At 29.1% G+C, this 17188-nt stretch overlaps 1 protein-coding gene across 5 annotated transcripts in view; it reads left to right on the top strand.

The window, feature by feature from the left end:
• Window positions 1–17188, top strand: part of LOC107072743 (basic helix-loop-helix ARNT-like protein 1) — a 141706-nt gene that overhangs the window by 102442 nt on the left and 22076 nt on the right. For all 5 annotated transcript variants that reach the window (XM_089176597.1, XM_089176594.1, XM_089176596.1 and 2 more), the window contains exon 6: window positions 3758–3995. In XM_089176597.1, the coding sequence (XP_089032723.1) occupies window positions 3758–3995 (238 nt within the window). The remainder of the gene's footprint in view (window positions 1–3757; window positions 3996–17188) is intronic.

The raw sequence follows: 17188 nt of genomic DNA, 5'->3' as shown, positions 1-17188 counted from the left end.
AACTATATGCTTAAATCAAGTCAATAAATATATGCTAATAGTAAATAAAAAATTATTTTTTCGAAAAAATAAAATATTCATTCCATTAAAACTCAATTCAATATTATTACAGCTAAATAAATATTTTACGTTTGACGAGTATACTCATCATCGCGTTGATTCGGCAAAATATTTTTGGTACACAGTTTTCAATGAGGACTATGCAGCTAATTGGCTCAATGTATTTTATATATTATGTATTTTATATAATAAATATTTAATATAATGAAACTCTCAAAAATATACAGACTAACCACAATTCTTTCTTCATAATTCGATTATTTATAAAGCAATCCCTGGAGATATTGTTTTCAACATTAGGTCATTTATTAATCTTTTTAGACATATATTATTTATATTAATTATTTATTAAATTTCTAATAAAAGAAAAAATGGTAAATTAATATATTGTATTACAAAATTTGAAAGTATTAATAATGATTTTTGGTTGCGTAACATTAAGTGAAATTGGAAATTTGATAATTAATAACACTGTAAATATAAATCTTTAACATATTTAAAAAAAAAATCAAATTGGAAGGATCGAAAACATGAGTATTCTTAATAATCTGAAGTTTTTAGCAAGACAACAGACAACTCAAGCTCAATCGCATTTGTAAAACTTATTTTTAAATAGGCCTATTAAATAGATTGTATTACAATTTTTTATTCCCAGTCATACTCATCGGACTTTAATACCGTTCACTAATTATTGTATAGTTTAAGTAAGAAATGTGGAAGATTTTTTTTCTTCTAAATAAAAATGAAAATACAAAAAAATTGGTGAAAATATAATAATAGAGTATTTTTTAATTTTGTTGAGAAATTTTGTTTTGTCAGTAATGAACCGTATCAAATTTTCTATAAGACATTGATGAATGAGAATGAAAATTTTAAAGTCCTGAATTTATTACCACGTCGGGATAGACAAAGAAAGTTCGAAAATATTGTATTGACCTCACTGTATGAAAATATCAGACAAATTTCAACAGCAAAATTCAAGGGCATAATTAACCTATTACGATATATGTCAACGGAATATCATGATTTCTTCCAATCCCTTTCACATACACAAAATGTAGATAAGTAGTAAATTGATTTATAGGTTATGTTTGTAATGTTGTACGTTATGTAGTTAAAAAATGTTTTGAATCGCGTAAATTATTTTTCTAGAGTGTTTGAAATATATGTAAAATAAATTGAGTATTGTTTTTTTCAATTTGAAGCATCTTAAATTATGTTGAATGGACTTGGACTCCTTCAAATTTTATAATGAATTTAGTTAATAATTTTGACAATGCCCTAACTCCATTCGTAGTTAGAAAACGCATATTATTAACTTAATAATTGTCACTATTTTAATAGAAACTGTAAATTTAAACCTTTAGATACATTTAAGCAGAGTTTAACTTGTTAGTATCCCTTACGTATATTTTTAATTGCATTGAAACGCAAACTTTTCAATATCTCGATTCGAACATAAATGGAGTTAGGTCACTTTCAAAATAAAAGGCTTATATATTAGAATGGACGAAAAAAATATAAAAAGTAGGGTTAGGTATGTCATATGTAAATTCCCCAATCCCCGCTAAGGTTCTGTCCCTGGACCCCAATTATGTACCGAATATGTCCCCGCATTCGTAATAAAATATTAATAAAAAATAGTATATGCAACTAGTGCGAAGTAGTCGATTGACCACTCGAGCGAATTGACCAACTTCGCTCTCGTAAGTAATCGACAACTTTCCGCACTAGTTGCATAATATATTATTTTGTTATCAAATTAAATGACGAACAAGATTTAGAAAGTATCTTATTGTGTTTCTTAGATACCTTTACGAGTGATCTTGAAAATTCCTTTTTTTTTATTTTCAATCATTTTTTTCAAACCACATATTGCATCAAACCTAAGTCTCGCATGTCTCGAATACGTTGCCAATACGTTCTATCTATGTAATATACCTAGTGGAACGTACGAAGTATGTTATTAAATTCGAGCAAGAAAAAAAAAAATAGAAAAAAAAAACAGAAAAAAATAACAAATGGGTTTATACTACATGGCACATTATGGAAATTATTGATCGTTCTAGAATAATAATCTAATTTCTATAAGTATAGTAAACCGTTACAACGGATGTTGGGATAATCGTGTGATCTTATTTTTTTCCTACCTTTCAAACCTCCCCCTCCCACTCCACCCCTTCCCAACCACTACCTCCTTCTCCTTCTCCTCCTTTTTTTTACTGTTTTGTGTTTTTTTTTCTTAAATTTTATTACATTAATTACATGAAAGACAAATACAGGTATATATAATATTTTCGTGTAATGGTTGGATAAAACCGTTGAACCAGTTTCTATGCGAGATTTCCGCTGGTCAATTCATTGCTCCGGGATATGAATGCGAATTCTTGGTTAGCAAATCAGCGGTTCACGGTCTTTCAAAAGCTTCTCGTTCATGGCTTGTTGAACCGGCTGACATAAATCTCTTCAATACCAACGTTCTTCGTGTATTGACGCCTAGTCACACAGCTTACGAGATTTGCATTTGAATTTTTTTTTTTTTTATCAAAGACGGATTGTAGATCAAAAGTTTGATTGTCTTTCCAAATTATCCGATATATAAATATTTTTATTAAAAAAAAAAAGAAAAAAAAAAAAAAAAAAAAAACAAGAAATAAATAAATATATCTCGTATTTGTATAAAAAGTATTGCATTCAATTATATAAACAAATTTTAATTCGTTTCTCTCATTTTTTACTATATTCGAAAGATAATAATTAGATAATGTTATTATTATGTAAGAAAAATTATTTCATCGATTAAATGCGACGTATTCGTTTTGTCATGTTTCTTTTTTTTTCTAATTGTACTTTAATTAATAATTTTAATGCAATTTTCCTTGTGTGATAAAATCATTACTTTTAAATATTTAAAAAATTCAGACCTAAAATATAATTTATTTATTATTAAATAAAAGTTTACAATTTAATTACACGATGAACAATAATAAAAACAAGGAAGGAACAAAGTTGATAATAAATCAAATTTTTTTTCTTCAGTCGTTTCAAAAAAAAAAAAAAAAAAGAAATACAACCTATATAACACAAAAACTTTCTAAAAATTTTCTAAAACATTTCTTTAAAAAGTTTTAAATCTTTCAAAAGATTTCTAAAAAATCTTTCTACAAGGTGAGGATGACCGCGTTCAGAGACTTGCAAAAGATTACTCTATCAGTAAAATATTTTAGAAATGTTTGAAAAATATTTCTGTAAAATCATTTATTCAAAATATTTTAGAATGATGCCGGCAAGGTTTCTAAAAGAGTTTTTGGAAATATTTTACGAAACTTTCACTGAAAGATTTTAAAAGCTTTCGTGTTATGTGGGAATAAATAGATAAATTTCATATTTACATTCTTATATAAATTATTATATATTATAAATTAAAAAAAAAAAACAAACAAACAAATAAATTATATACAAAAAGAAATGTATAATTAAAATTATAAAATTTTTCTTAATGACTTTTTTCGTGCGTTAGGTGCAAAATTATTCAACCTTTCTCTTAAAAGATTCAAAACTTTTCAACTCTTGTAAAGATTTAATAAAATTTGTTTTATTAAATTTAAGAAATAATATCCTCCCACCCCACTTCTAAAAAAATCCAATCTCGAATAGATAAATCGATTAACGAAAATCACGGATTTTTTTTTTTTAGGCAAAACCACAGTGAAATAGAAAAACGAAGAAGAGACAAGATGAATACATACATCACAGAACTGTCAGCTATGGTGCCAATGTGTCACGCTATGTCAAGGAAATTAGACAAGTTGACTGTATTACGAATGGCTGTTCAACATTTAAAAACAATCCTGGGTGCTGTTACCTCATATACTGAGGGTCATTACAAGCCAGCATTTCTCAGTGATCAAGAACACAAAACATTAATACTTCAAGTAAGATATTTCATTTTTAACATTTACATTAGATTGCTGCGTATAAAATTTCAGATTTTTAAGTGAATATATAATAGTGCATATCTTTTTACAAAAGCTGTTTATTTAACACATTGAGCGCCATACTCATCTTCAAGGAAGTCCCCGTCAGGCCACACTCATTTTCAAAGAAGTCGTCTCCGTCAGGCCACGAGTACCGCTTAGATATAGCATGTTAAACGCTGTCAGTCATCGGTGGCTGACGTGGCGCTCGATGTGTTAATCCAAATAATCTCCATTCGCTTTAATATACACTTCCCAAAAAGTCTTTAAAACATGAGTGCTTTTAAGTGCTTTTTTTGTTTCTAAAGTTTTACATTCTTAATAATTTTCTTAAAAAATCATTATCGTAATACTTCTATAACAATAGTTTATATTAATGAATAATCTACTATAAATTTAAGTTTATATTAATAAATATAGTTTATTAATATTAATTAATATTTAATAGTTTTGTTACTTCCTCTGCGAAATATATTTTCAAGCACATACGAATATTCTTCGCAAGTAGTCGGATAAGTGACACCCCAATACGGGTGACGCAGCCCGATCAGAAACTTTACTGGCAACCGAATACGGGCGACGTGGCAGTCAGAGTGATAAAAGAGTTTATGTCAAAAACAAAAATATAACGAAAACAAGAAGAGAAACGTTTGCATGTAAAAAAAGAATGACTTTTCATATGCACTAACCTAATATATAGAGTAGGTAAGAAAAGTATTTGCACACCTATCAATTTAAAATATAATGAAATTAATCGTTTATACAAAATTAGTTAACAAAGTACAATTTTTCACAAGATTTTATTTCAAATTATATATATTCTATATATTCAAATATATTCATAAATAGTCAATCGTATAGTCTCATTAACATAAGATTTACGAACGTGTTTCGTTCTTTGATTTTTAATGACTTGTAAACATCGTTTGAACGATAGAATTGAATTTAATGGGAAGAAATAAATATTTACGTATATATTTTATTACATAACTAAATACCAACGCATGTTTTTTCAAAAATATTAAACACACATATATATAGTAGTTAAATTATAGACTTATAGACTATATAAATTATTTTACTACATAATAGGTCAGTAAGTATGAAATGTTTGATTACCTAAAGCCTCAGGTTTGATACCAGATACCTCCGATATTTCACTTCGATTGTCCTTTATTTTTTTCGCATTAAAAAGGTTCGCCATCTAGCTTTCAGATGCACTCTTTTGTTTTAAATAGTCTATCGTATTGTCGTTTGGGGGTTTAATAATGTAAGCCATGGATAAGACACAAATGCGAGTTATTTTCGAATATGAGTTCCGTCGTGGAACTAATGCAGTGCAGGAAAGCCGAAATGTTAACGAAGTGTTCGGCAAGGATGTGGCTAACGAACGTACAGTATTTCGACGGTTCAAAAAATTCCGATCTGGAGATTTTAATCTTCAAAATGAGCCACGCAGGTGGCCTAAGAGAAAGACAGATGACGACCAACTGAAAGCTGTAGTGGAAGCAAATCCATCTGAAACGACCCCTGGACTAGCAGCAAGGTTTGAAGTTACCATCCCAGCAATATTAAGTCATCTAAAAGCACTCGGAAAAGTAAAGGAACTGGATAGGTTTGTTCCGCATGGCTTGAGCAAGCGTCAGCAACGAAACCGCTTCGAGGCTTGCTGTTCTTTGGTATCAAGACTAAAAGGCGATCCATTTTGGCACCGGATAGTCATGTGCGATGAAAAGTGAACACTTTACTATGAACAGTTAGAAGAAATGATGAGGTAGTTGCAAATTAAGCAGCCGAGATTGGTCAACTGGGAAAGACCAATCCTTCTGCAGGACAACGCTCGACCACAGGTTGCAAGATCGACGTTACTTAAACTACAGGAACTGGACCTGGAAACACTTTGTCACCCATTGTACTCGCCAGATCTGTCGCCAACCAATTACCATTTTTTCCGAGCTTTAGACAAATTTTTGCAAGGAAAAATATTGAATACCTAACATACGATGGAAAATGCCTTTCGCGATTTTATCTCCAGCTGCTCTCCAGATTTTTTCGCTAGCTGTATTAATAAGCTATCGGTAAAATGGCAACGTTGTATTGATAGTTTAGGTGCATATTTTAAATAATTATATTATTTATTGCCCGAGATATAATAAACTAAACTTTCGGTTCTAAATCAGACATTTCACACTTAATGACCTAATATATAGTAATTAAATTAATAATGAATCAAATTGACTATAAATCTAGTCTTAAATTACATTTACATAAAGAGATAATTTATTTTCTTGAATATTAATTTTTTTTTAACTAACGTTGAAAATAATAATTTAAAAACTAATATATATTTAACAGTAATTAAATAAATAGTAATAATAATAATTAATAAATATTATAATAGTATAATAGTAATAAAATAAATAGTATTAATAGTAATTAAATTTTTAATCAGTCAAATTTTTTTCGTAAATCTGATATAAAAATACATTTATAAAACGAGTTACTTTATTTTTTTGATTATTTTCTTTTTTTTCTTGTATTGTTTAAACTATAAGTGAAAGTATTATTTGGTATTACTAATGAAAAGTAAAAGATCAAATTCTCACGAGCGGTAAATGCTTAAGAATCGTATAAGGAATACGGTGATCATTGATTTCTTTTAATGAGGATAACAAAAACGTTGAGTATATTTTAACGATGTAAATAAGAAGAAGAAAAAGATAAAAAAGAAGTAGGAGAAATAATAGAAGAAGATGGAGAAGAAGAGGAATTTTTAAATGCTTGTCTCATTATTATTATGATTATTATTATTACCAAATGCAAGTAGAATTAATGTTCCTAGAAAATCGTATTTCGCGGGATTCCCGTAGCTCGATAGGTGGCCATTCATCTATTACTCTAACTTATACACGTTTGAAACAAAAAGTGTGAGAGTAAGAAAGAGAGAGAGAGAGAGAGAGAGAAAGTTTAAGTTAGTTTACGTATTTGTGCATAGGTATGTGTTCGTGTATGTGTATGCTTATGTACAAACACGGTATAAGACTTCCTGGTAACTTCCAAGTGGTTACGTAATTCTAAATGCCGATATTACGTGTACCTTATAGTATTACTACGTTTTTGTCTCAAGATACTCTCTCTTTCTCTCTCTAACACCTTCTAATTTATGTCATTTATCATTTATTTTTTGTATTTTTTGTATTTTCTATTTTTATACATTTACCTTTATATATATTAATTTCAATTACGTATTATACATTTATATAGAATTTTTAAATTCTAAGTAAAAACAAAGAAACAACAAGAAGAAAAAGAAAAGTTACATAAGGATAATATAAATTACTTATTCTTGGAATAAATAAATTATTATTTCGTAGAACTAACTTATACGAAAACTATATACAATTTTTAAATTATAGGTAAAAATAAACAAAAAAAAAACAAAAAAAAATAAAAATAGAAAGAATTATAAGAATAATAAAAAATAAATTAATAATTTGTCGAATGAACTTATATAAATAAATAATAGTATTATATAATTTAATAATAATATTATTATTATAATAATAATAATAATATAATATAAATAAATATAAAATATATATGATATAATAAAATTAAATATATTATATACTATAAAAAAATTGAATATAATATATATATATATATATATAATATAATATAATATAATATAATTATATATAAAAATATTATTTCGTAGAATTTAAATGAAAATACTATACAACTTTTATAATTATAAGTAAAAACTTAAGACCAAAAAAGAAAAAAAAAGAAAGAATTATAAGGATAATAAAAGTAATAAAAATTATTTAACTTTATCGTAGAACTTATATAAAAACACTATAAAAATTTTATAATAATAAGTAAAAAACAGGACCAAAAAAAAAGAGAAAATTACAAAGGTATTATAATAAAAATTATTTATTCGTAGAACAATAAACAAACAAAAAGGAGAAAGAGTAATAAAGATAATCAAAATTTTTTATAATTATAAGTAAATACAAAAACAAAAACAAAAACAAAAAAAACAAAAAAGAGACAAAAAAAGAATAATATAAATAATAAAAATTATTGAACTTTTTCGTAAAACTTTTAACAAGCATTGGCTTTCGTTAATAGCTTTTGCAATGTTGTTTCTTGTCTTCTCTCTCTCTCTTTCTGTCTCCTCTCTCTCTCTCTCTACTCTCTCTCTCTCTCTCTCTCTTTTTCTCGACAAAATGTAGAGATAGAACCGAGGCAAAATCCATGGGTAACCTTTCTCCCGCGTGCTACAGATTTTTCATCGATCTTAAGTCTCGTGCCAGCGAAAGGGAAGGAAAGAAAAGAGAAGGGAAGGGAAGGGAAGGGAAGGGAAGGGAGGGGAAGGGAAGGGAAAGGAAAGGGTTAGTATACCAAAGCACATAGATTTATGGTATATACCAGGTAACATACTTCTCTCTTTCTCTTTCTAACATATGTCTTAACAGTACCCATGCAATACTCACAATCAGTATAATACTTAGGTCAACTATTCACCTACGCTTTTGATTTTGAACCAATTAACGTTATTTTCCAACTAACTAAAAGAGAGTATATTATAGTGTATATATAGGAAAGTATACATTACATGCAATTATACATTGTCGGTTACTACTTTCAAACGTAACAAATAAATACGAATTTAATGATCTCTCGTAATAATTGATAAGTCAACTAACATGGCAGTTATGTTACAAGTCTAGACGAATTATTATACGATTACAATATGATATATATTTGCATGTATGTAATTGGATGATAATATTGAAATATAATCAAACAACGTTTATACATATACTTTAGTCCAGTCATCTTATGTTAGTCAAAATTAGGTAAGAATTTCGGAATTTGAGATACTGAGCTATAAATTCGTATAAACTTGTATTTTAACATTCTAAAAGTTGTCTTAAAACTTACATATGGTAAGGTGTACGGGACTATTAAAATGTAAGGTCAAAGCTCACAAAAATCGATTTTTTGCACATTTTTTGCAAATATCTCGTTTCCTATGGGTTTTTCGCTATTTGTATTAATTATCAATATTGTAGAGGATTAAATTCCCTACAACTTTTGTACAATAAATTTTTTTATACGTTTAATCGTTTTCGAGATAGAGGGCGGAGAGCTCGCGGTTAGAGCATCATTTAAGGTCAACCGGTAGTCCCGGTCAAAAACACGCAATATAAAGATTATTATTTATTGATAAATACATAATAATAATTAATTTTTATTTATTACTAACTATTACCTTATATATAATAATTTTGTTTATTAATTAAATATCTATCTATTCAATAACATTTATGACCGATTCCTAAAATTAAAAAATAACTAAGGGACAAACTTTAATTACATTTTATTTATATCCTAATTTTCACTCTAAATACATTTTAAATAGAAAATAATTAAATACATCTTCTTTAAAATCTGTAAACTCTTAAATTCTGTCATAACGTTAAAAATTGTACTATTTTATATAGTATCATTTTAGCCAGTAGGGACAGATGTTCAATTGTATTCAATGAATAATGAATAATGTTAATTGTAAATAACATTATTCATTATAATACATATTAATTATAATAATAATAATAATTCTAATAATAATTACTAATTTACTTCTTACCTAATCATTATAATTATTTATATTTTAATTGTTAATTGTAATTGTAATATTGTTAATTGTTGTTCAATTTAAGTATTTTCCTTAACAATTCTATAACCATTGGGGAAGGTAAGTGTTATTAAATAAATTGAAACTTAATTAAAAATAGATACGCAAGTAAAATAATTATTAGATATAATGTAACAGTTAATAATAAATAAAAATTATTATTAATTATGCATTTATCACTAATTAATAAACTTAATATTGTGTGTTTTTGACCGGGACTACCGGTTGACCTTAAATGATGCTCTAACCGCGAGCTCTCCGCCCTCTATCTCGAAAATGATTTAACGTATAAAAAAATTTATTGTGCAAAAGTTGTAGGGAATTTAATCCTCTACAATATTGATAATTAATACAAATAGCGAAAAACCCATAAGAAACGAGATATTCGCAAAAAAATGTGCAAAAAATCGATTTTTTTGAGCTTTGACCTTAGATTTTAATAACCACATACACCCTACCATATGTAGGTTTTGAGACAACTTTTAGAATGTCAAAATACAAGTTTATACGGATTTATAGCTCAGTATCTCAAATTCCGAAATTCTTACCTAATTTGACTGGACTACTTATACAGGACGAATCTTGTAACTGGGACGGGTAATAACTACTTTTTAAGTAACAATAGAGAAAAATGATTATAAAAGAAGTTATATGGCACATCACATGTCACCTTCCTGTGACCTTACTTTTTTTGAAAATGCATCGATGCACCTGCTAGATGCAGTTGCACTTTTTTTTTTAAAATGAAACTTTATATTTTTTTAAACTGTTCGATTCCTTTTTTTATTCTGCGTTAAAAAGTATTAAGTGAAGGTCATTGAAATGTCAATAGTTTACGAGATATTTGAAGTTTTGTATCAGTAATGTTTTTCATTAGAATAAGTGTTTGAATATTCCTCCGTTGCATTCTAAGCATTCTCTAACGCGCTTTTTTACATTTTTCATTACATTTTTTAATTGATATTGGAACAATACATTGTTATACGCTCTTTTAAATCATATATCTATATATATAAAAATTCGGTGTCACAATGTTTGTCTTCGAATAACTCCGTAACTTTTACTCGATTTAATTGAAAATTTTTTTATAATTTTGTTTGATTTGTTCTGACTTAGAATATAGAATAGATTTTATCAAGATTATTTTTCTTTTTTATTGGAAAATTAAATAATTTATTATATAGAGGTAATTTTTCTTCTCTAGTTCCTGTAAATATTCAATAGACGGCGCCGTATTTCATTTCATTTTTTCAGATTTACGTAAGATATAACCTTGTTTTTTCGATTTTTTTCGTGTATTTTAGTATATAACAAACAGATGAATTATTAAATCACATAAAAACTAAGTATCAATTAATAATTTAACAACAATCGTATAGACAATTTAAATAAATTTATTTTTCCCCGTTTGCTTCTTCAAAATTCTATTATAACAATCGCATAGTTTAAAGTGAAATAGAAAAAAGGTAAAATATAAACATTTAAGTATGTAGCTTAAGATCTACGATAATATGGACCACTTTTTAATAGCACGATACGCACGAACGATAATCGAATAACGTTTGTGGAAGGGACACAATCCAACTAGCCTACCATAATTTCGATTCACTTCAGATTCCGTTACGCAGCTGAGCACAGAGAGTTTGAAACGGTGGTTAGCCAGTTGCATGCATTTCTCATTGTCCTGTGCATGTAACTATGTAAATACATACATATAAATATAAATATATATATATATATATACGTATACATAGGTGTATACATACATACAAGTTAGTTTTATCTACTATTGTAACTTTTCTTAACATTCACTCTCTCTTTCTCCCTCTCTCTCTTTCTTTTCTTCTTTCTCTTTTATTTATCACAGATAAAAGGTGATACTTGAACGATTCTATCTCTCTCTTTTTCTTTTTCTTTTTTTTTTTCTATGTAAGTACACTACTATAAAGTAAATATATATATATTTCCTTTGGTGTAAAAGTGACCACGCCCAAAATACCAGACTTCAACGTTATTGTCGTGACTGCATGAGTTTATAATTGCAGCATAAAGTTTCATTGTGAATTGCCTCGTATTTCTTCTGTACCTAAACGTCGATATGATATTATTTGTATATCCGGTTTTTGACTATACGCGAATAAATAAAGTTATTCGTGTTTATTTCGATCATATTTGACTGATATTTTACTATTTGTATAATAAGGATGAACATGATTTCCAGTTGAATTAGTTTTTTAATAAATATTTTAGCCGTTTATTTCGAAATTGGCCTAACTCAATTTTCCCCAAAATCGTGTTAGCTACCCTAATAGTTACATTTTTACATGATCTTTTCATTCTGAGGCCATTTCTTAATAATATATTGGGTCTACAAGTAAGTTTCCAGCGTTTAAAAAAAATAAAATTTAAGGGTTTATTCTGATAAAAGATACAATTTTTTCCCATCTTTCTGACAATTTGTGAATTCTGAATCAAAAATAGTTCTCATCTTTTGAGCCCAAGAACGTATTGAGCCAATTTTTGATTCCCTATACTGAAATGAAGCGCATTCCGGTAAGAGCGTTCTGCATCGACCGAAACAAGTGGTAGTTGGATGGCGCCAAATCTTGACTATAAGACGGGTGAGGCAGAATTTCTCATCCACTATTATCCATGTAGTTTTTGACCGGAGCAGCAACATGTGGCCAAGCGTTGTCGTGGTGAAAAATTACGGACTCGTGTGTGGTCTGTTATTCTGGCCGTTTTTCCGCCAATGAACGGATTTATTTGCGCCAAATAAGCGTCATTTGCGGGAAACACTGCTTCCATTTTTAAATATGAAGAAAAGTGCAGCTGAGGCCTATAGTTTGCTTCTGAAAACTTACAGAGCGGAATGTATTGGCGAATCAACGTGTCGTGAGTGGTTCGAACGGTTAAAAAATAGTGATTTTGACGTTGAAGACAAGGAGCGCTCCGGAAAGCCGAAAAATTTTGAAGACGAGGAATTGGAGGCTTTTCGGGATGAGAATCCGTGTCAAATTCAAGAAGAGCTTGCTGCATCATTTAGTGTCACACAACAAGCCATTTCCCTGCGCCTGAAAGCTTTAGGATTTATCCAACAAGTTGGAAATTGGGTGATGTATGAGCTGAAGCCGAGAAATGTCGAATGGCGATTTTGCATGTCAGAAATGTAGCTGCAGCGGCATAAAAAAAAGTCGTTTCTGCATCTTTTTGTCACTGGTGACGAAAAGGGGATCTATTATGATAATCCTAAACGCAAAAAAAACATATGCAAAGCCTGGCGAGCCGGCTAAATCGACGCCGAAGTGAAATATTCACATAAATAAGGTCATGCTCTGCATATGGTAGGTTCAGAAAGGTGTCATATACTACGAACTGCTTCCGAGTGGTCAAATCATCAAAGGACCATTTTATCGAGCCCAACTAATTCGTTTGAAGCGGGCATTGGTGGAAAAACGGCCAGAATATCAGACCAGGCACGAGTCCGTAATTTTTCACCACGACAACGCTTGGCCACATGCGTCCGGTCAAAAACTACATGGATAATAGTGGATGAGAAATTCTACCTCACCCGTCTTATAGTTCAGATTTGGCGCCATCCGACTACCTGTTTTTTCGGTCAATGCAGAGCGCTCTTTCCGGAATGCGATTTACTTCAGTAGAGGGATCAAAATTTGGCTCAATACGTTCTTGGGCTCAAAAGACGAGACCTTTTTTTTGGTCCAGAATTCACAAATTGCCAGAAAGATGGGAACAAATTGTATCTTTCAATGGACAATATTTTGAATGAAAAATATGTTACTATTTTTTCGGAATAAACCCTCAAATTTTATGAAAAAACCCTGGAAACATACTTTTATACCCAATATATACTAAGATTCTCCCTTTTCTGATAAAATGTTGATTTAATATATTTCTAAGTTATTTGATAAATTCGATCAAAACACAAAATAATATCACAATTACAATGAAATACATAAAATAATAATAAACGAAAAAATATAAAAAGCATAGTTAGATTATGTCATATGTAATTTCGACAAAAAAAAAACGTATGACGTGAATATATCGAAATAATGAAGTTGGAATACAGCGACATCTATTAAAAATTTACAGTACCTAAAGATCTAGATAAGCTTTAAACTATAAATCATTAAATTAGCAATAAAAAATAAAATTAATCGCTATAAAAAGTATCCAATGTCCTTAGTTGAAAAAAATGACACAAAATTAAAAAAATTTCGTTAAGATCGGTTCAGTAGCTTCAAAGTTCATTGGAAACGAACAATGTGGAACTGAATTTGTATTTATAAAGATAAATTAGATGATGATGATTAAACAAATTGTAATACTTTGAATGAATGATTAAAAATGAATTATATAACCTTTCTAATCATTTATTTATCTAATGTTAGAACAATACTAAGAAATATAATAACGAAATTGTGGTAATGAACTAACAATTATAAAAATCATTAGACATCTTTCGAAGAATTTAATCGTACTATTTTAATCCTCATGAGATAATATCGTTTTGATTTTTTTCTTTTTTTTTAAGACTATAATTCTCATAGATCATCGGCAATGGCAATGATGATAATTCTATGAACGATTTGATGAATCAGCAAGGAGACTTATCTATTTGAAAAATATATTACGTAGTTAGTATTAATTTACATGACCGAGAATAGACACATACAGATGTATTATTATATATTAACATAAATAAATATATTTTCCGCATTGTTTTCAAACAATGTCGATATTTTTTTACAGTTTTATTTTTTTCCCCTCTATTTTTTACATTTTTTGTTTCTTTGTTGTTAGTAATTTTCTTTTATTTTTTATTGTAAGTTTTTTACGAGAAATATTGTTGTTGCATTGTAAGCAATAAAAGTAACTTAGTGTTAAGGAGTCGTCATGTGCGTAGTTATTAATAATTTTTTTTTTTTGAATTCTCTTTTGATGAGTTTCTTTTTTTATTAATATTATTGATTTAATTAATTATTCGAATAATGATCAAATTTAATGAAATTATTATTTTTTAATTTATTTAATAGATACACGTTACCTAAGTACGTTCCTTTTTGTAATCTTTATCGAAATTTTCATGAATGTATACACATATATACAATACATATATCGTTATACTAATACAATCGTTAATGTGTTAACAAGATTTTAAGTATTTTAACTTTAAACTCTAATAATACTATTATAACAAACGTGTCGAAATTTTAATTTGTAATTAATTTCAAAATTTAGTTTACTGTTTTTTTTAATTGTTTTTTTTTTTTACATTATTTTAGATAAGTTTTTGTTTTATCGTTCGTTCGGAAAGCTTTTCCGAAAAGTTTAAAGATAATAATAATAAAAGAATAAAAAATAAAACGATATAGGATATTGCGAGTGTTTGTTTGTATTTAAGGGGACACGTCAACAAAAAAATCGATTTTTTTCTTTTTCGATATTCTGAAAGAATATTATTTCGAAAATATTTCTTCAAATTTTGGTAAAGTTCCGCGCATTATTTACGAAACTGTAGTAGTTTAAACTGAGCGCGCCGTATTGCTCCAAGTAAGTGTCCAAAACTTTAAACTTTAATTTCTCCTATTCCCGTTTTTAACCCATTCGCTACGGGACGGATCTCCGCCGAGGTACTCCCGCAGTACGGCGCGCTACACCGAAACAGTGCACGGTGCACGCAACGTTCGAGCCGGTGTCTTAAGACTTATGATCTAGGCATTTGGTTTATTATTGAAGCCCGTAAAAAACGAATGATGCAAAACGAAAGACTCATGCGGCATGTTTAGAGTGAGATACTCTGTGCATAGCAACTGCAGACGCTTATCATATATACAATTACGCGACATCTTTAGCGGGAGCGACTATAGTCGCCCGTAGTACCTGAGCGGCATCACATGGAAAGCGACTATAGTCGCCCGTAGTACCTGAGTGGCATCACATGGAGAGCGACTATAGTCGCTCGTAGTAGCGAAAGGGTTAAAACGGTTGCCCTCGCTGCGTCCAGACCATTTATCCGATCCTTACCAAATTTTGTACAGTAATACTAGATACACGTATCTAGGGAATGAACGGAAGGATTTTTCGAAAAAATGCAAATTTTTTTTTCTTTTCTCAAAAACTCGGCGATTTTTCTGCAAAAATGTCAATTTTTTCGGAAAAAGTCGACTATTTTGAGAAAAATTAAAAAATCAAAATTTCCTGCCGTTCATTCCCTGCGCCAACATCTCTACTAAAGGATAACACTCGGTTTTTATGTTTCTGATGAACCAATTTTTGCCAGTGAGGGCAATCGAAAATCACCTTTTTTTTTGGACTCTTAGAAAAGTGGCCACAGACGACACAATTTACAATATTTTTACACACAAAAAATTGTAAATATAGTTCAGATATATAACTGACATATGCCAACAATTTGTATTGATATTAATAAAACTGGCTGCAAAAAAAAATTCACAAAAAAACCGCTTTTTTTTTGCACTCGAAGGTGACGTGTCCCCTTAAAAAGAAAATTATGTAATACGTATAGGTGCATATTTCCTGAGTAAGAAAAACAAAATATACATAAAAAAAAAGTTAAAAAAAACTCTTAGCATATGAGAGTAAGCAATTACGTTCATTATTTATTGTGTCATGTATATATATGTATAGTATATATATACTAGACTTCTCCGGTCAAGTGTTGCTGTGACTTTGTTATAAGACATTGATTTAATATTGTGGGTTTTTCTATAAGTTTTGCGGTTCGATAAGAAAAACACAATTTTATGCTTTAAAATACACTTTATTATCGAGTATAGTCTCCCTGAACATCAATACACTTGTTCCAACGAGATTCCAAATTATGAATTTCATCCCTGAAGTGAGAATCTGGAAGGGCTGTAAAATACGCTTCCACAGCTGTTATGACCTCATCATGTGATGAAAAACGCTTTCCACGCATGATTTTTTCTTAGGTCGGGAAACAGATGGAAATCTCTAGGGGCTAAATGTGGTGAATACAGTGGATGCTTCAACAATTCGAACTTTAATTCATGAATTTTAGCCATTGTCAAAATGGCTCTTGTGACACGGTGTATTGTCCTGATAAAAAGGATTTTTTTCTTCTGAAAACCGGGTCATTTTTCACAAATTTTTTCCTTTAGCTGGTCTAAAAGGTTACAATAATATTCAGCATTTATTGTTTTACCAGTTTGCAAGTAATCCACAAACAAAATTCCTTTCGCATCCTAAAAAACTGATGGTAATTACACCTTCACCGATTTCTGGACACGAATTCGTTTCGGAGCCGAAGAACCAGGTTTACACCACTCTTTAGCCTCTTGTTTTGATTCAGGATCATGGTGATAGACCCAAGTCTTATCCATAGTGATGAATCGACGCATAAAATCCACTTTATCCTTTCGAAAACGCTCTA

The sequence above is a fragment of the Polistes dominula genome, unplaced genomic scaffold, assembly GCF_049000335.1.
Source record: "Polistes dominula isolate Pdom_NZ unplaced genomic scaffold, Pdom_raw_medaka contig_80, whole genome shotgun sequence".
Classification (NCBI taxonomy): Eukaryota; Metazoa; Arthropoda; class Insecta; order Hymenoptera; family Vespidae; genus Polistes; species Polistes dominula.
This window is presented reverse-complemented; position numbering and strand designations above follow the sequence as displayed.